This window comes from Cucurbita pepo, chromosome 8 (genome assembly GCF_057944985.1).
Source record: "Cucurbita pepo subsp. pepo isolate OVF chromosome 8, ASM5794498v1, whole genome shotgun sequence".
Lineage (NCBI taxonomy): Eukaryota > Viridiplantae > Streptophyta > Magnoliopsida > Cucurbitales > Cucurbitaceae > Cucurbita > Cucurbita pepo.
In genome coordinates, this window is record NC_141805.1 from 9795831 (window position 1) to 9816107 (window position 20277).

Consider the following 20277-nt stretch of genomic DNA (forward strand, 5'->3'; position numbering starts at 1 on the left):
AGAGGTACAAAAGAAATTAATAATAAATAAAACAGTCCTGGAGGGGTAAAAAGGTAAAAACATCAACGGTAGGTAACAGAAAATCGGACGGAGAAAAACGCGTTTCGGCTTTTCGGGCGTTTGGTTGAACCACCTAACAACAACTGCTATCCTCGAATATATATTTTTAATAATAATAATAATAATAATAATAATAATAATAAATAAATAAATAATAATAAGAAAAAGAAAACTGATTGGGTGGGTTAGTTTTACATTTACTCATTAAAGCGTTTTAATATTCTTGAGGTATAAAAGTATAAATTATCCTGTTCTAGCAACTTTTTTCTGTTTTCTACGCCTTTCGCTCCCTTTTCTCCTCTCTTTTCATTTTCTACTGTTCTCTCCCTCCAGTTTCTCTCTCTCTCGCCGGTGAATCTCCTTTTCCTCTTGCCGGAAAAGTCCTCGACGTTCTCCAACCACCGCCGTCTTCCGCCTTAGAGATTCTTACTTTATTGCCGCTTGCGTGTTCTTGTCGCTTTCCTTCGATTCCACTCCGGAGCCTCTGGATCTCTGAATCTGACTCTCCTTCTTCTGGTTCTTCGCCTCTTTCGAGAATGTGGTCCGCCTCCTCCTCCTTTCTCCCTCGCACTTGACTGCTCCTGCCTGGATTGTGATCTAGGGTTTCGGTTTCTGGATTTCCGGTTTGTGTTTGTTATTGTATTGTTTTTTTTTTTTCGTTCTGCGGTTGTGCTGTTTCGGTGAAGTGAACGGAGACGGAGGCGTGAAGGTAGAAGACGCAGCTCCGTGATGAGATAGTACGCATTTTGATTTTTTTGTTTGTTTGATTTATTGTTCTTGTAGTTTTTTTTTTTTTTTTTTTTTTTTTTTTTTTTTTTTTTTTGTTGTGGAATATTAAATTATTTTATTTTCGGTTTGAACTTTGACGAAGTTATCTCTTTCTGTTTTACTTTTCAGATCTAGTACATTGTTCTCGTTTTGCATCATTTATGTAGTTTTCTAAATATATTTTTGTTATTTGTTTTCCTCTGTCCTCTCTGTTTTTTACGAGGTCAAAGAGTTGATTTCTAGTCGTCGAATTTGTATGATTGGAGAATTCGTCGTTGGATTTGTGCCAAGAAGTTTGCTGTAATACCGTTTCCGTTTCCGTTGACTTATTTTAGTTATTTTAGCTTTAATCTTTTCTTCCCCATATAGTGATTGGTCTAAATCTCCATTTTCCTCATCGTCGCTATTTATCCTAAAATCCTTGGTTATTGTTACACGTTCGTTGATGTGTATGATTTGACTTGGTAATTTCAAGAGACTTTTATTGGTTGTATCAGTTTCAATTTGTCAGCCAATAGATACGGCGACTAGTTATTTGTGTAATTATGGCGGATATTGGAAATTTCCGGCTTATTCGAGTTTTAGGACCATGCTATATTCTTCTTTAAGATTATTGATATATACTGCTCGGCGATGAAATTCTGTTGAGGGATATGAATAGTGTTACCGCGACCTAGATACGGTTCTTTGACTTTCATAGTATCATTAACTCGTTATTACCCGGTGTCTACCTGATATCCCTATGTCAAAGATAAACCACATAGGAGTAGAGTAGGTTGATCGCCTGGGGTTTATGATCCGTATTCCTATTTGTAGCAATCTAGTTTGCATGCATTGGAATGTGATCAGATGCATTGCCGTCGTTTTCATGTGGTAATTTGATGCCTGGTGAATTTTATTTTACAGGAGTTCCTTTGCTTTGAAATTGCTTAGCTGATACTATTTTAAATTTTAACCTGGCTACTTCCTTAAATTAATACAAATTTCATTCAATTTCAAGGTTTTGATAGATAGAGAAGAGCTTGTACGTTACTGTTACTCGTTCATTAAACTTACATTTTCCTATATGATGATAACTGAACGTGATACGTTGGCTTTTGACAGGTGGAGGGAAGAATTTGCACATCGGGAGAGGACAGAAATGGGTTAGATGTTCTGTAGCGCAAGAGGCTTCAGCTAATGAATTGTGAAGCTACCAACAAAACTGCAGCTGTCAAGAAAATGATGAATAGAAGTGGAGGTGATGCTTTAAGGGCTTCAGCTCCATGTGGTGTGAGATTACTTGGTGGCAATTCAGAAACTTTTTCTCGATCAAGTGGCATGTCAAATGAGAGGGATGTCTTTTCGAAAAGGAGAGTAGATAAGTTTGAATACGATGATTTAGAGTGGACCGAGAAGATTCCAGAATGCCCTGTATATTCTCCGTCAAAGAAGGAGTTTGAGGATCCTTTGATCTATTTGCAAAAGATAGCTCCAGAAGCCTCAAAATACGGTGAGATACTTGCTTCCACCCCCTGGATTGTAAATGCCTTACCTGTTATCGTATTTGATTTGGTTTATAAGTTGATTTGATCTTTAAGTCTCACTTTATCGTGCATGCACATATTTTCATGGAAAAATATGTTGTCTTCTGGTTTTGTGTGATGAAATGATGTCTCTTCTACTATTTTTAATGGAAAAATGGAACGCACTACTTGGTTTGGGAAAAAAAAGTACTATTTTAAAATTGGATCGCAATTCGCACACTATTGAATATAGCTGGTTGAGATTTGTATGTAATTGATGATACACAACCAAAAGATTTTTTCATGCAACGACAGAAGTTAAAAAAAAAGGGACATTCTGTCTTCTTAGAATTGATGGTGTGAATAACTTAATATGGTCAGTAAGCAATTGGGTATTGTAAGATCTAAGCAGGTTTTTGTCGTTTGGAATGGACAAAAGTATTCATTGAAATGTCATGAGGTTTATTTATGCCGGCACTATCTCATCTCATTATGTCAGAATGCTTTTCAAATTGCAATTTGACACTTACTAGAAAAGAAAATGGAAGAAAAAAGTTCATTCATGAGGGGCTTTGTTAGTGCGATTGTTTATGGGCATTTAAGCAACTCTGTTCTTGTTCTTTAGAAAGGAAAGTATAAGAAGGTAAAAAGAACCTCTGGGAGACACCCTCACCATTATAGTGTTTCACATGGATTCTTTTTGTTGGCATCTTTGGTTTTATTGCTCAATGATTTGCTAAGTCTTCTGTGGATGCTGCAAAGTTCGTTGACTTTGTTGGTTATGCAAATATTTAGGCTAGTTTACACACAATTGAATCTCCATCCTTACATATTAGGATATAATTTTCTTTTATTGGTAAGTTGAATTTTAAGTTATGTCTAATGTGGTTGAACTTTTCTTTGTGGAAGTTGGTTTTCTAGCAACTGGCGCATTTGTATTACACCAAGTTGGTTTTCACTGCTTAACTCATGGTTTCTGCTGAGAATTTCTGTAACCAATAATAAATTTGGAAGTAAATAAATATGTATAATATAACATGTACACATTCTTTTGTTATTATTTCCAATAAACATCAAGCAATTTAGGAGATATTTATCGGTAAGTATTTAGTTCTTTTTTGATATGATGCAATTATATTAATTGGAAGAATTCTTACGAGAGAGCTAGACTTGATGCCAATCCCAAATCAATGACAAATAGACTAATGAATTTTTGTTTCAACTGTTTGCACATTCTAGATATCATTTTCTTTTTGTCAATCCTTCCTAGCACAATATCATCTTTTGGGGTTCTGCCGTTCGTTGTGTTGGTGGAAATGCGACTGATATTGCTTTTGGTAACTAAACTTTAACTTTCAGGCATATGCAAGATTGTCTCGCCACTGGCTGCTTCTGTTCCTGCCGGGGCTGTATTAATGAAGGAGAAACCAGGGTTCAGGTTTACAACGAGAGTACAACCTTTTCGCTTTGCTGAATGGAATACTGATGATCAGGTTACCTTCTACATGAGTGGCAGGTGAGCATTTTTTGTGTACAAATGAAATTTGGATCATATCTCTGGTACTGAATTTGTAACCTGTCATTTTAGGAACTATACATTTCGCGATTATGAAAAAATTGCGAACAAGATATATGCTCGTAGATATAGTAGTTCTGGATGTCTACCTGCCTCATATTTGGAAAAGGAATTTTGGCGTGAAATTGCTAGTGGGAAGACAGAAAGTGTTGAATATGCTTGCGATGTTGATGGTAGTGCCTTTTCATCTTCTCCAACTGATGAGCTTGGGACAAGTAAATGGAATTTAAAGGTTTTTCTCTTTCTTTATGTGAGCTAAATGGAAAAGGGAAGCTTAACAGATTAAGAATGAAAAATGCGTACATTGTAATTATATGTTTGTTATGCTCGTTAGCTTTTGAGTACCCATATTTTTGTAGACCATATTTGGAAAAGGAATTGCATGCTTCTGCACTTTACTATGAACTTCAGCAATATTCTTTTTATAAGAAAATAATAATAGTCAACCAAGAATTTCACGTCTTAGAACTTAGAAGTGACATTTTAAGATGTTGATTTGTTTGTTTTCTAAAACGTCAGCTTATTCTTGTGTATTGCATTATGTTCCAGAATCTTTCACGGCTACCCAAGTCCATATTGCGCCTTCTGGAAACTCCAATACCGGTAGGGTGGTTGCTTTATGTATCACGCATCATCAGATGCCAGCACTTCATGCTCTAATGAATATTTTTTGGTACCTATAACAGGGAGTCACGGACCCCATGCTTTATATTGGAATGCTGTTCAGTATGTTTGCTTGGCATGTGGAAGATCATTATCTATACAGGTAGGTGTTTTTATTTTATCATTTTAGGAAAAGATAGACATTTTTGGCCTATATTATAAGGTTTTTGTCAGTTTTTATTTGGCACCCTTTCGGTTTATGTTGATAGTTTTGAGCTTATGAAGTGACACCTTCTATCTCATGCTAGTCCTTCACCAAGTTAATTATTTACTTCTTGCAGTATTAATTATCATCATTGTGGGGCATCTAAAACTTGGTATGGCATTCCTGGTCAAGCAGCTTTGCTGTTTGAAAATGTGGTCAGGGAGCATGTATACACTAGCGATATCTTATCCACTGGTGGAGAGGATGGAGCATTTGATGTTCTTCTGGGGAAAACAACGTTGTTTCCACCAAATATTTTGTTGGATCATGAGGTGCCTGTATACAAAGCTGTCCAGCAACCTGGGGAGTATGTAATTACCTTCCCCAGAGCATATCATGCTGGATTTAGTCATGGTCGGTAATTCTAGACTATGTTTTTTTTTTTTTTTTTGAGTTATTATGATTGCTGAATATTTGTTGTCCTTTTAATTTCCCCCCTCCCTTAAAACGCACAGGCTTCAATTGTGGTGAAGCAGTAAACTTTGCAATGGGTGATTGGTTCCCTTTGGGAGCTGTTGCCAGCCAGCGGTATGCTCTTCTAAACAGGATGCCTCTAATTCCTCATGAAGAGCTTCTATGTAAAGAAGCAATGCTTCTCTACACAAATTCAGAATTTGAGGACCAACATTATGCGTCTGTAGAGTTAGACTCTCATTATTCTGTTAAGACTTCTTTTGTACGTATGATTCGCTTCCAGCATCGTGCTCGATGGGCTTTGATGAAATCGAGAACGTGCACTGGCATTTCACCAAATTGCCATGGAACCATCCTTTGCAGCTTATGCAAACGTGACTGCTATATATCATATATTAACTGCAGTTGTTCTGGACATCCAGTGTGTCTTCGTCATGGTATGCTCATCTCACTTGCTGATTTAATTTATTTTTGTGCCAATATCATGTTGAATTTAGAAATCACTGGTATTATCAAGGATGCATCACAAATATTTTTTCTTCCTTGCCTTCGGCTGTGTTCATCTGTTGAATCACGAGTTAATTGCAGAAAGTATTTTCTTTCGGGAGAATCGTAGTTTAAATTACTAGTTAATTCATTTTCCATGTGTAATGTTATAGAACACGTTTTATGATTTATGCTTTTGGTTGTTACTGATTACTTGATTTCCGAACCAGATATCAAATCTCTGAACTTCTCATGTGGTAGCAACCGTACACTCTTCTTGTGTGAGGATATTTTAGAAATGGAATCTGCAGCTAAAAAATTTGAGCAGGAATGTGGAACATTGGATGAGATTCATGGACAAACTTATAATGATGAAGAATTATATTCTTATCCTATGTTAAATTCATTTAAACGAGCTGATGTGGATGGATACACTCCTTATTGCAAGATAGAAGTGCAGTTGAATTCTGAATTTACTACTGCTGCTGCTTCTCTTTGTCGCTTGGGAGAAAATGAGGGTGTTTCCTGTAGCCAACCTACTCTAAGTTGTATCACCGAAAACCATAGACCTGAACCATCAGATCCTTCTCTCTCTTGTGAAGCATCAACTCTTTGTTCAGTTGTAGACTACAATGAATCATTGTCCACAACTAGCCATGTAAGATCTGATTTCGAGCTCAACTTATCCATTTTTCTAAATCATAGTTTACATCACAGTGAGTTCTTGTTTAGAATAGCCAGTTATGAAGTATTAAAGAATAATGGTTGATATAATTTGCTCTAACAGGTACAAAGAAATTCAAGTTTTGAGCAGTCCTCAGAAATTTCTGTCTGTGCACTTGAATCATCGCCTAACAATTGCTCGAGTACATCTCCGGGCAACATACGTGCATTGGAGATCACCACAGTATTAGAACAAGAAAGTGATGATTCTGATGCAGAAATTTTTAGGGTTAAGCGTCGCCCTCTGAAGCTAGATAAAAAGACAGGGAGCGATGCCACATCTTTAAAGCATTTTGCTGGCCAGGTACTGTTAGCCGTTTTGTAATGTCATAACTGATTTGTCCTGAAATTCGAGCTTAAAGGTGAGAAATTAGGGTTTGTTTGCGTGTGTTTCCTGAAAATTAATTTATGACGATTTCTCTAAACTTGCGCTAACTGGAAATGTACTTTTTGTCTCTTATCTTTGGGGTCTTAAATTTTTTTATATGCTTTGAATATTTTAGCTTTTTGTGTACAAAAAGGCGTTAATTATTGAACATCATGCATTCTTTAGAAAATACTTGAAAATAATGAAATATCTCTTACTATTATTGCCAAGATCTACTTGATTAACTTGCTTTCCTGTCGCCATAGTTGCACTAAAAGTTTCAGCTCTTAAATTTGGGATATGCTCATCATTATTGCAGGATGGCCGCAAAAGATTGAAGAGACTCCAAACAAATGGGAATTCTGAGCAACTAACGCCAAGGGATTGTCGTGGAACTGACAAATCACGTTGTAAATTCTACCCTACGCATAAAGACTCTGCAAGTGATGCGATCGGTAAATCTAGCAAAGGGACCACACCCATCTCTGCGAAGTACAAGAGATTCATCGACGAGAAACTAGTAAATAGACAGCGCGTCTATGAACTCGACAATCACAGGAGGGAAAGGTTTCAGCATGAGATTATGAAAAAGCCCAAACGGCTACCTCCCTCTATGGAGATTGGGTCAAAGCGTCTCAAAATCAGAGGCCCAACATTCTTGGGGCCGGATGAACCAATAGTTTAATGCATCACAATGGGCCTGAGGCTGGGCTGCGCTGGGCCTTGCCTCTATTTCTGTACAGCAGCATATGATAGAGCCTGACATAGCTAATCTTATTCTTCACTAATGGGGGGTTCTAACAACACACGAAGGAAGACGCCATAGATGAATTTGATGATTAATCTTCTGGGAGCAGTGATACAAAATTTAACGTCTAGGAAGCAACATTTTAACATTCTTTGTGCAGGCCTTAAAAAATCGAGGCCATTTGCACACACGGGTGGTGATGATGATGATTCTTGAAGGTAACCCAAGTCGGTACAGAGCCATTTATCCGCCGTCCTGGGAACAACCTTTGCTGCAGCAGCTGCTCTGCTTTAAGCAGGTAGATGGTTTAGTCAAATTTGACGTCCAGTTAAATTTTTTTCCTTATCCTCACCTCCATTTTTGTGAGGTAAGTGGGGATTCCCACGTACTTCATTTCAAAAAAAAAAAGAAAAAAAAAAAAAGAAAAAAAAAAGAAGATGATTCATAGTTCTTCGCTGCTTCCATTTTCACGTTCTTTATTCTTTTCTCTAGCAACGGGTACATGTACCTTGGACTACTCGAATAAAATGCAAAGAAGTTTCTTCTTTGTTGTCACGTGTAGGCAACACATAGAATGTAGACACAGAACAACAGTAGGTTTTCTTTCTGAGGAGAATTGCTTTTGTTCTTTCCTTAATCCATTTGAATTGGTTTAAGAATGTGAAGAATATTAACCATTGTCAATGGATGCAGAGAGACAATTGGGGTCTCATATTCTTGTGGGGGCAAAAGGCAAAGCGCTGCTCCCAATCAATCCCAGGTAAAGGACATTATCTGAGTGAATGAATTGGTCATATTATTTTATTCTGTTCGGGGGATGGATGATTGGTTGCGTGGGACAAAACTATCCCCCACTCCCAATCATTTCCAACCTTTTTTTCCCCCTAAAGATAAAAAGAGAATATATCGATGGTTTGAACGGTGGGATGGTATGAAACCAGAATTTTTAGAATTAGAAAGGAACCTTTTCTTGCCTTGAAAATAGGTCATCAGTCCCCAATTATACGAGTGTTGGGTTATGTTAACAACCGCCACCACTGTCTTGGAGTTAGTCCACTATTTGAATTTGTTGTCTCTTGATAATAACGCCCTATAATATCTGTTCAGTATAATGTAGTTTCTCCTGAATTGAATTGAATTGAATTGGGTGGGTAAACTACTAATCACATTCTTCTAGTCTTCGTTGATTAGGTTTGTGTTCCTTGATGTATATATATATAAATTTGGAGTTTCCAATTTAAATCTATTATACATGGATTTGACAAGTTTTAAATGAGGTCTGATTTATTTAGAGAAAAGGAAAAGGAAACAGAAAAAGAAAAAAGACAAATCTGTAATGGTTTCTTTTCAAAAAGATATTGCGTGTGTATCTTTCACTAATTAATTTATTCTCTTCACTTTCCCGTCGTAGATTTATTGGATACGTAATTTGAGGTTTTAGCTTTTGGCACCATAAGTCTTTGCAAAAGATTCAAAATGTTTCATCTTTTGTCTTTGTTTTTTGTTATCTTACTTTATTTGCTTAAAATGTTGGCCATTCTATCACATCGCCAACTATCACCACCTTTGATTGGATAAACGCCAAAAAAAAAAAAACGAAGGAATTTTCTTTTTATAATTCTGATCATCCTACCAGCTCTGATGCCTTTAAAAGTTCTTTTATTTCCCTTTCCCCTCTCAAATAATTCAGTGTACTTTTACTGTTATCATTTTTCCACCTTTGTTTGAACCCTCCCATTTCTAGCTAACACTCCAGAGGAAAGTTGGGCCGTCTTCAATCTTGCATTTCGAAGCCCAAAATTGCACGAAGCCCATTAAAGCAAAAAGCTCAATATTTATTCCAATTCTCTCTCTCTCTCTCCTCTCCCTTTTGGATTTAGTGTACGTGGGATCGTGTTGGATTTTGGTAGAAATTGGCATCCAAACCACCATCGTATAGGTTTATGAAAATTTTAAAATTCCTGCCGAAATGGAATTTCGTGAGAACCAAACGTACAAAATTGGTTGAATCGATGCCAATATCAATTGGAATCCATTGAAATTGACAATGACAAGGTTTGTTCATGCCAAAAGGATCGACTCTTTCTTGTTTAAAATACTTCACAAACCTAACTGATCCACAATTAAGGTTAAAATTGATGAGATATGATTAGTTTTGTAATCTAACGGATATCTAATCCTCCCTCTTTTAACATTTTCCGTCTTCATGAGATATCATATCATTGTACAAAATGAATCACAACCTTGAAAATTCTTAAGTATAATTGGAATACTACAATTAAGTTTGTGGGTAGAAAACAAAGAAATTAATTTTTTATTTAAAAAATCCAATAGTTATTTGGATCCAACATTACATTATGGGATAGTGTGGATGTTTGATTTCGTACAAAAGAGAAGACAAATTTGTATTGACCCTTGTGCTTATGCATGACTCAATCCCAAAAATTACTAAATAATTATTAAATAATAATAAATTAATTAATTAATTAATTAGGAAAAGAAAAGGGTTAGTTAATTGGGTATTTAAGAAAGTGAAGACTCCAATCCATCGCATTCTTTTGTTGCATAAAATTAATTGCATCACGTGACCATTAATTATTCTCACCAATATAAACGGATTTATCTTCCAAAAACCCATTACTCAATTAATTAAAATATTATTTCACATTCTCAGTCTCCCAATCTGGTACTCCTCTTTTTTTTTTTTTTTTAATATTTCATATTTATGTAATTAAAAAAAAAAAAAGAAAAAAAAAAAAAAAAAAAAAAAGACTAAATCTCGTTTTTTTTTTTTTTTTTTTGTGGTTGACAAATTTAATTTAATTTAACAAACCTTATATTTGAATATTAAATATTTTTATAATAATTTAATAATTTTTTTTAAAAAAATATTACGGTTAGTTTTTTATTAAAATTATTAGCACTTTGTTTTAAAAATACTCTTACACTTTAATAAGTTTTGTTAATGCCTTTCAATTTTTTTTTAAAAGTTCAAAAATACCTTTATCGTAGTACCATATTCAAAGATACTCATGAAATTTTAGAAGTACGACCAATCATTTATGAATGAATTATTGAAATAATAATTTTGAAAAACAAAAGTAGTTCTTAAAACGATACGTAAAGAACAGATTAAAAAATATTGTTGATAAATTATGAGTGTAGGGAGGAGGTTAGGTATGTATTTGAATGAAATGTGTGACCAAATCCCATAAAACAAGGTATGAATGCAAAATTGGGAAAGAAATTAAAAAAACATTGATTTGGAGAAATGATGGAAATTAGGTATTAATGTGAGATTCTCCCTTTGACTTCTTCCCTCTTTTTCACTTCTTCCCAAATATTACATTACACCAAACCAAATCAATGTTTTATTTAATGTTTTAAATTTCCTCTTCACACCCACTTCTTCTAAACTACTATATATTTTTTTATTTTCTTTTTTGTCTTATTTTTACCACTTTAATTACTTTATATTATTATTATTATTAGGTCAGAAATGCACGTTGCTCAAACTGATAAGATTAATTTGTTTTAAAAAATCGAGAGTAAATAAAAAAAAAAAGTAAGAAGTAGAGTGTTTGAAAAAACTAATCGCCCGGAATTAATCAGAATTCAAATAAATAAAAATTTTATAAATTTAATTTATTCATGAATTTCCTTTAAGGTTAAATTGATTGAATCCCGCTTGTTAATGTTAAAAATACATTTTTTTTAATGATACAATTATATATACATTTTTTTTAATTAATTATTCATCGACAAATTTTAAAAATAAATTTTTAATAATTTGTACGGTAATTTTTTAGAATAACCCGAAAATTTTATGCTAATGTATTAAAGTTTTCATATATATTTTTATTATAGAAAATAAATTTAAATGATCCCAATATAAACAAAATTCAATAATATATAAATAATAAATAAATAAATAAATAAATAAAATTTTGGTATTAATTAAATGGTAATGAAGAATTTCGAGGAATGGTTGACATTTGGTAAAATTAGTAAATAATAATAATAAACAAATGGAACGTTCATTTGTCTTTAATAATTATAATTTTAATTTAATCATATTCCATCTCCGCATTGATCGCTCCCAAGATTATTTCATAATAATAATTATTATTTTTTAATTATTTTCTTTTATGCCTCCATGTCTCTCTAGAAACCCTAAAACGATACCTCTCCCGGTAAGATATGGTTCGAGGACGAACAAGGACAGAAGCTGGTGGGCATGTGACACCAGTGTAAAGAGAAGTACATGAATGAATCGATGACATTTTGAAGTTTAGAAGTACCCGTGTTGGGTGACCTCTTCTTCTTTTTCCTACGAAGCATGTGAATCAGGATAAAGACCCGTATTAATTTGTGGGAATAGTCTGGAATGCCCATTTAAATAGAGTTCCTCTCTCGAACCTTTGACGTAAACAATTGAGTTCGAATGTTTGATAACAATAATAATAAATTTAAATAAATATATATAAATTAAGAGGAAGGGTCAAAGTTTAGTTGACCTCTAGATTCACTATATCCAAGGTAGGATTCAACAAACCCTAAATTACTAACTCAACCCGACCCGACCCGACCCGAAAATTGAGGGTTAGGTTGGGAGCTTTATTTGGATTGTTCGGGTCACTAATCTAATCAACTCGAAATTTCAGATGGGTCGAAAAGATTTTCTGAACCTAACTCGTATAAACCCGACATTTAATAACTAAAGTAAACATATTAATAAATTTAAATGAATTATATTATATGGTATTTGCTTTATATATATATATACAATGACCCATTACTCAAATTACATGAAAATATAGATTTAATTTGGAGTAATTAATATAGTCCAACAATTTGATGCCCACAAGAAGGAAACCTACCTAATTATTATTATTATTATTTTAATTAAAAGATTATTTATTTATTTATTTATTTATGGAATAAATGGGAGGGGGTGGGTCCTCAAATTATGGGGAAAAAAGAAAATAAAGAAAAGAATGAAGGACCAAAATGCAAAAAGTTTATGCTTAATAATTTTATTTTTATTTTTATTTTTATAGGAAGCCCTAATGAAAGCTAAATCAATGGTAAAAAGTCCCCAACTTTTCACCATCAAAATATTTTATTGGTTCACCAATCATTTCACTAAAATTTTTGGTTACTTTGCAATAATTATTTAACCACTTCATAAATTAACTTTTTTTAATTACTTTTTTTTGACACTCGAACACATAAGAACCCTCGTAAGCACCTGGGTACGTGAACCATTTTAGTGTACTAATGCAAAAAGTCTCGACCAATTTGATTTCATTCCAAATGATTGCAAGAACAATTGTTTGAGATTCAAATCACTTTACCAGTAAGATTGATTATGTCAAGCTTCTATGATTCTAAAACATGCCACATAGAATTGCAAGGAAACTTAGTCATTGACTAAAGAGAGAACTCTTTTGACTGTACATGGTTTTATATAGTCTCAAAATGAGAACCCTTGACCTTTCACGAGTCACCTTCATACTTTATGACCCTAATTAGCCACTATGTAAATATAACCTTAAGCAAATGAGAACCCACGAAAGTTTATACTCCATGATTGATGCTTTGGTTCATATCAATAACTTTTTCAGGGTTTCTCTCGGGAATTCCATTAATAACGGACCCTTTTGATTTTTTTTCAAGTAGGAACAAATGACTATCAGTAAAAGCTTTTACAGGGTGGTGGGTCATTCACGGACCAAACTGTACCTACCATTTCTTTTCTCGGGTCAATATCAACGGAAAAAAACTATCAATTAATTAGCAACAAATTAATGAAGTCAAAACAAGATTTAGTTTCTAAATTATAGTTGAAATAGGGATCATAAAAGGAAAACTTCCTAAATTGATTAAATGAAGTCCTTAGAAAGTTAATTAAAAAGTAATGTGGGTGTAATAAAAGGAGGCTATATTTCCAAAACAAACAACAAAATCTCCCATTTTTGAAGCCTAAGAAGATCAATGATGAGTTGAATGTATAAACAAAGAGGGAAACCAACTTTTACTTGTTTTGGAAATAAGCAAGAACCCTAACCCTAACCCTAACCCTAACCCTAACCCTAACCCTAACCATAGGCCTTCCTTTTTCCCAATTTCATCAAATTAGGGTTTTGAAATTTTAAGAATTTGGGAATTTTGCTGATTTTGATGTATCATTTCACCATCTTTACTTCCCATAATCTTACATTTTTTTAAAGATCTAACCCTAAACCAAATTGGGGAAATTTTTATTGGGATTTTTCAAAACTTTCTATTTTTAAACAATCAATTTTATTTATTTATTTATTTATTTTTGTAGGGTTTGGGGCCCTTTAGAAATATCATAATTTTAGATAACCCAAATTAAAATATTAATAATAAAACCCTTAATTGCAAACAATCACGAGTTGGATTATAAACGATCTTTTCTATAGGTTAGAAAGTTCGAATTGTGATCGGTCGAAATAAAAGTGAACTCTTTTTCGATATTAAAATAAAATTCATGGGCATTTTGGTAATTACACCACGAAAAATGGGTAAGTTTTTAAATTAAATTCCAAGAATTAGAAATTTTTAGGTTAAATAGTGAAACTTTAATTATTTGGGTTTTGAAAAAAGCTACCCAAAAAATTATGATGATCTAACCATCTTTAGTGAGTTTAAATTCGGAATAATTGTCGTATATTGTTTATAATTTTCAACATTAAAATAAAAGTCAGGGGCATTTTGGTAATTACGACATGACAAATGGGTTAGTTTTTAAATTAATTCCAAGAATTAGAAATTTTTAAGTAAAAAAGTGAAACTTTTAATTATTCGGGTTTTGAAAAAAAAAACTACACAAAGTTATGATCATCTTTAGTGAGTTTAAATTAAGAATAATTGTCGTATATTATTTAAAATGTTTTAAAATAAAAGTCAGGGGCATTTTGGTAATTACAACATAAAAAAGAGATTATATTTCAAAATAATTCCAAGAAATATAAATTTTTAGGTATAAAAAAATAAAAAAGTGAAAGTTTTAATAATTTGGGTATTGAAAAAAATGGAACAAAAATTGAGAAACAAAGTCTTAACCCTAAGAAAAGTTGAAGACTTGAATTCCTTTTGAATTGAGAGAGAAATAAATAAATAAATAAATAAAAGAAAAAGAAAAAATAAATGTTTAATTATTTTCCTTTTTCTTCTTAAAAAGTAAAATAAAAAAGGATAAATTTTATTTTTTTTAATTTTTTTTAAAAGTAAAAGGTGAAGTAAAAAGGAATCAAGTCCCTAAACTTATTTGCTTTTTTATTTATTTATTTATTTATTTATTTTATTTTTTCTCTTTTTCTCATTTCTGCCCTCATCCACAAAAAGCAAAATTAAATAAATTTTATTAAAATTATTTATAAAAAAAAACTTTCTCTCTCCCTCTCTCTCTCTCTACAGTCCTCTCAAGTGTCATTTTCTCACATATACTTCACACAAAAGAAACAACCATTCACTTCATATTACCTTCTCTCTCTCTCCTCTCTCTCTCTCTCTCTCTCTCTCTCTCTCTCTCTCTCTCCATCTCTCTATCTCTCTCTCTCTCTCCATCTCTCTCTCTCTCTCTCTCTATCTCTCTCTCTATCTCTCTCTCCATCTCTCTATCTCTCTCTCTCTATCTCTCTCTCTATCTCTCTCTCCATCTCTCTATCTCTCTCTCCATCTCTCTCTCTATCTCTCTCTCTCTCCCTCTCTCCCTCTCTCTATCTCTCTCTCTATCTCTCTCTCCATCTCTCTATCTCTCTCTCCATCTCTCTATCTCTCTCTCCATCTCTCTCTCTCTCTCCCTCTCTCCCTCTCTCTATCTCTCTCTCTCTCTAAAATTTGTGCAACTACTTTCTTAAATTTGATCAAACCCCATCTCCAAACAAAGCCAGAAATCTCATTCTCTCTCATCATCTCTCTCTCTCTCTCTCATCCAAAATCTTAGGTTTAAGAAGAAGGAGAGGAGGAAGAAGAAGAAGAAGAAGAAAAAATGGAGCTTTTTCCAGCTCAACCAGATTTGTCTCTTCAAATAAGCCCTCCAAATTCCTCAACAAATTCAAAGCCCTCTTCCAATGGCGGCTGGAGAAGGCAACATCCCATTTCTTCTATGCCTTCTCAAAACCCTTTAGATTTGGTCTCTTGGAACAATAAATTGCCTTCTACTAATCCTTCTTCTTCTTCTTCTTCTAATTTTGACCCTTCTCCTCTTCTTTCTAACCCTAATTCCTCTTCCGATTTCCTCCACCGCCATTTCCCCACCGCGGCTACCGCTGCGAATGGTGGCGGCGCTGGAACCGGTGGGCTCTTCCACCGCCATCTCCATGATCTTCACCATCAAGGGCTTGGATTCTTGAGACCCATTAGGGGAATTCCGGTTTATCAAAACTCTCCTTCTTCTTCCTCTTCCTCGTCCTTTTCGTACCCGATATTTGGTGGCGGTGGTAACGGTGGCGGTGGCGGTCAGTTTAATTATAACACCGCCCATCGATCAAGGTTCTTGGGGAGGTTTCCGACTAAACGGAACGTCCGAGCGCCGAGAATGCGGTGGACCACCACTCTACATGCTCGTTTTGTTCATGCTGTTAAGCTTTTGGGTGGCCATGAAAGTGAGCAAAACCTCTCTCTCTCTCTCTAAATTTTCTTTTATTTTTCTCTCAATTTTTCTTCAATCTCTCTTGCTTTGGCTTTAAGAGATGAGATTGAACAAACCCATATTTTAAAAATCAATTTTTTTCCCATTCTTCTCTCTCCTCTCTCTCTTTCTCTCTCTAAAAAGCTTGCAAATTTCATTCCAATCTAAGTTTTTTCTTCCAATTTCTCTACGTTGGAGATGAGATTAAACAAACCCATATTTTATTTTTTTCATTCTTCACTCTCTCACTAAAAATTTGCAAATTTTCACTCCTCTCTCTCTCTCTAAAAATTTAAAAAAAAAAAAAATCGCTTGCTTAGGCTTGTAGAAGATGAGATTGAAAAAACCCAATTTTTAATCTTTTAATCTGTCAACTATTTTCCTCGTTTTGTATTGGAAACACTTTTCTAATTTTTCCGATGTGGGATTTGATCAATAGGAGCAACACCAAAATCAGTTCTTGAGCTTATGGATGTCAAAGATCTCACCTTGGCTCATGTCAAGTCCCATTTGCAGGTATCAATCTCTTTCTCTCTCTAAAAAAATGGTTTTAAAAAAAAAAACAACAAAGAAAGTCAATCTCCTTAGATTCATATGTTCTTGGAGTGTGTTTTTTTCCAACAAACAACGTTGAAATAATTAGCAGTAAGCTGTGGTAGGTGACAAGCTGGTAAGATTATCAACAAGTTCTGCATTATTGTACTTGAAAAAACAAAACCCTAAAAGTAATTATAAGAGAGTCTTGGGGTGTTAATTAATAATATCTCAAACTTCAAGGGGCTTAATAAATAAGTTGCAGAGATAAGGGACTGTGCTGCAATACTTACTTCCTTTATTTTTTTTGGGGTCTCATTAGATCTGTTATGGGCTTTTTCTGCTCTTTTCTGCAACCTAATCAACAGCTTTTTTCGCTTAGGATATTGAACCATACACCAAAGTAAGAGAGAGATTCAAAAAAAAAAAAAAAAAAAAAAAAAAAATTTGAGAAAAATTAAGAAAAGAATATAATTTTTTAATACGCTCGTGAATTTCTCGTACTACTCGTATCTATTCCCTTCGTTTTACTGTTGGAGTATTCGAATCTCTAATCTTTCAGTTTGTTGATATTAGTCAGTTGAGCTATACTCTAGTTGATTTCAGTGAACTTGATGTTGTTTTTAAGCGATACTGACAATAAATGAGCTCGGTGGTTTGTAATCGTTATATGCGAAATGGGTTTTCGAGATCGAGAGAGAAAAGTAAATAGAATTTTGATAGAGGTCCGACAAAGTACGAAAAGACTATCCTTTCTCAAACTTAATCTCTTCTTTTTGCAGATGTATAGAACTGTGAAGACCACTGACAGAGCGGCTTCTTCTGGTAAAAACTATTAAATTTAACAATTTCTTCCGAGATTGTAAGTTATGAGTTTAAGTTTTGGAATTGATATGAGATTTGGTTATGATTTGAATGTAGGGAATTCCGATGTTTACGATCAAAATGGGTCATCTGGAGATACGACAAATGAAGACATAACGTATGAAAATGAGAAGTCGTCGAGAATTAGGTCGAGTGTTCCAACTACTGATGATGAGCATGGATATCGACAAACCGTTGGAGACGAACAAGATCATCATCATCCTCATAAGGACTTCTATTCTCTATGGAGCAATTCTTCGAGGTAAATCACAATTCCTTCTCCACCTTCTCGAGAAATTATTTGAAGGGTTAGAAGAATTTGATTGACGATTTTACTGTTGGAAGTACGAGAAAAGTTAAGAATAGGGTTTTTTTCCAATACATTCGTTTCGTAGTCGTAAAGTTACAGAAAAGAAAAACGCTTTTGATGTAAAAAAAACAACGAGAATTTTAGTGCAAAAAAGACTCTTTCAACCCTTTATTAATTCTCAAAGCTTTTTCAATTGAATTTTTTCAAAATTTTATTTAAAGATAATGTTTTTTTTTTCTTTTTCTTTTTTTTAATATAATTTATTTATTTATTATTATTATTTTTGTGGCAGAGAAGCTTTGCTCCAAGGCACAAAAAATCATTCCTTTGAAAACCAACCCTCTCAGCATGATCAGGTACTTTTGTTTTTTTTTTTTTTTTTTTTATTCCAAAAATAAAAAATAGCCTTTTTTTGAAGCTTTTTTCTTCTTTATAATGAAATTTACTCATAATTTAGCAAAATTAAACCCGACCCATTTGTTATAATTCATCCTAACGGAGATTTATGCATTAAAAATCGAAACTTTTCATTACCCATCTTAATTTATTAACAATGTTCTAGAAAACAAACAAAAAAATTGTCCCGAAATGAACGAAATCATCATCAAACAGGTTTAGGTTGTAGCGTCGTTCTTCTACGACACAAATAGAACGAAATGATTTTCGAGGAATGGTAAAATGTACTTGAATTTTGATCGTTTTTGCAAGCTTTTGGTATAGTTGTACAAAAGCAAACCCTTTAGTTTTTTTTTTTTTTTTTTTCTTCCATATTTTCAATGATAATAGTACTCGATTATTCCCTGAATCAAATGTCCTTTGATTCCCACCAATTGCACAGTCCACAAACTAAAAAATAAAAATTATTTTTTTTCTAATTATTTTTGTTTATTTTCTATTAGAATTATTTGGAAGCCAAATGTTCGAGCCACGAAAGAACATCAGATGGAAGCTCATTGACAAATCTTTCAGCTGGAACAAGTCCCGAAAAGCCAAATTTGGAGTTCACGTTAGGACGATCGATTTGAAATTATTCAAAAAAATGTAAAAATATATATAAAAAAAATCATAATTTTATTTTATTTTTCTCTTTTTTGGGTCGTAATTGATTAATAATTTATGAGAAATGGGAAAAAAAAAAAAAAAAAAAAGAAAGTGAAAAACAAAGGGGAAGAAAAAGGAAAAGCAAAAAAAGAGAGAGGAAAAAGACAAAGACAAAGGGAGACAAGAAAGACAGAAAGCAATCAAAAGTAGAAAACGGTGAGAGAAAAAAAAAAAAAAAAAAAAACATGTTTTTTTTTTTTTTTTTTTTTTTTTGCCATCAAGCTTAGCTAACTTAGCTATTATTATTATTATTATTAGATAATTAAAAAAATTATATTCCCTTAGGTAGAGAGAGAAGAGGAGGAGGAGAGAGAGAAGAAACATTGGTAATTGTAATGAAAATCTCTTTGCATTTAAAGAACAATTTTTAATATCTTTGGCCATTCCACTTTTGTCATGCATGCATTATGGTTGGAGAAAGGTGTGAGAAAACGAGCGTGACGATAAACGATAGTATCTTCTATACTATACGATATACACAGATTTCTCAATAGGGTTTTTGTTAAATCGGGAGATTGATTTCAATCTCGTTCACCGGTGTACATTGGATATGTACGAGAAAATTTCTAGTACTACTGTGCATCATTCTTATAAGAAACTGACCTGATTGACAATAAATTAGAGTAGTGTCTTCTATATTATAGAGTATTGACAGATTGCTCAACAGGTTTTTGTTGAAATCGAGAGATTTCAATTTCTCATTCACCGGTGTCTGGATATGTACGTCAAAACTTCTAGTACTACCATGGATCATTCCATATTATGCAATATAGACGAATTTTTCAACAGGGTTTCCATTAGAATTGAGAGACGTCAATTTCTTATACATCTGGCTAGGTACGAGAAAATTTATAATACTATTCATACTACTGTAAGATAGAAATTTTTTTAACTGGGTGTCCACTGAAGTCGGGAGACTTCAAATTCTCATCGATCGAGAACCGTTAGAAAGATATAGAGCTCTCTCGCTCTCAAATGGTGGCAAAGGGCTAGTTGGGAAAGAGAGATTGAATGTCTTTATCAAAATGATTACTTTAGTGATTGCACTTTAGATATGGGAATAGATAAAAGGCTCAAAATGCCACATTTACTTTTGTCACTTTTTCAAAAAGAATGGTTCTCAATTCTAGCTTTGAATACCATTTCACCAACAAAGGGAAGCTTCTCTCAAAGTGGGAACATAAACCCTAATCCTTTTTATATTAATTTCATCCTACCCGTCATTCTTTTTAGACCAACCCGAACCCGAAGGATGTACATAGGTTAGGTTGGAGAGCTGTTTTAGACCAAC

The 20277-nt window shown here is 33.5% G+C and overlaps 2 protein-coding genes across 3 annotated transcripts; both read left to right on the forward strand.

Moving 5' to 3' along the window:
* Nucleotides 1-315: 315 nt before the first annotated feature.
* Nucleotides 316-8702, forward strand: LOC111800796 (lysine-specific demethylase JMJ13). Of its 2 annotated transcripts, XR_002816023.2 has the most exons (12): nucleotides 316-797; nucleotides 1933-2320; nucleotides 3693-3849; nucleotides 3922-4141; nucleotides 4459-4512; nucleotides 4596-4675; nucleotides 4854-5131; nucleotides 5233-5628; nucleotides 5908-6335; nucleotides 6465-6704; nucleotides 7087-7813; nucleotides 8209-8702. XR_002816023.2 is itself a non-coding variant. In XM_023684649.2 (11 exons), exons 2-11 carry the CDS (start codon nucleotides 2008-2010, stop codon nucleotides 7450-7452), a joined length of 2532 nt encoding a protein of 843 aa, XP_023540417.1. In that variant the 5' UTR covers nucleotides 316-797; nucleotides 1933-2007; the 3' UTR covers nucleotides 7453-7951. The 2 variants fall into 2 exon arrangements, 1 of the variants encoding a protein (XP_023540417.1); XM_023684649.2 differs by lacking the exon at nucleotides 8209-8702 and having other exon boundaries at nucleotides 7087-7951.
* A 6547-nt stretch (nucleotides 8703-15249) lies between these two features.
* On the forward strand, nucleotides 15250-18972 carry LOC111800154 (putative transcription factor KAN2). The gene is made up of 6 exons (XM_087125869.1): nucleotides 15250-16151; nucleotides 16617-16693; nucleotides 17494-17536; nucleotides 17633-17837; nucleotides 18178-18241; nucleotides 18785-18972. The coding sequence occupies exons 1-6, from the start codon at nucleotides 15536-15538 to the stop codon at nucleotides 18908-18910; spliced, it is 1131 nt and encodes a 376-aa protein (XP_086981995.1). The 5' UTR covers nucleotides 15250-15535; the 3' UTR covers nucleotides 18911-18972.
* The last annotated feature ends 1305 nt before the right edge of the window (nucleotides 18973-20277 follow it).

Bases quoted from the DNA above. Each gene is read 5' to 3' on its own strand.
- LOC111800154 (XM_087125869.1), top strand. From the start codon at position 15,536: ATGGAGCTTTTTCCAGCTCAACCAGATTTGTCTCTTCAAATAAGCCCT. The intron at 16,152-16,616 runs GTGAGCAAAACC...TTTGATCAATAG, and splicing joins GCTTTTGGGTGGCCATGAAA to GAGCAACACCAAAATCAGTT. The intron at 18,242-18,784 runs GTACTTTTGTTT...ATTTTCTATTAG, and splicing joins AACCCTCTCAGCATGATCAG to AATTATTTGGAAGCCAAATG.
- LOC111800796 (XM_023684649.2), top strand. From the start codon at position 2,008: ATGAATTGTGAAGCTACCAACAAAACTGCAGCTGTCAAGAAAATGATG. The intron at 2,321-3,692 runs GTGAGATACTTG...TTTAACTTTCAG, and splicing joins TCCAGAAGCCTCAAAATACG to GCATATGCAAGATTGTCTCG. The intron at 5,629-5,907 runs GTATGCTCATCT...TTTCCGAACCAG, and splicing joins TCCAGTGTGTCTTCGTCATG to ATATCAAATCTCTGAACTTC.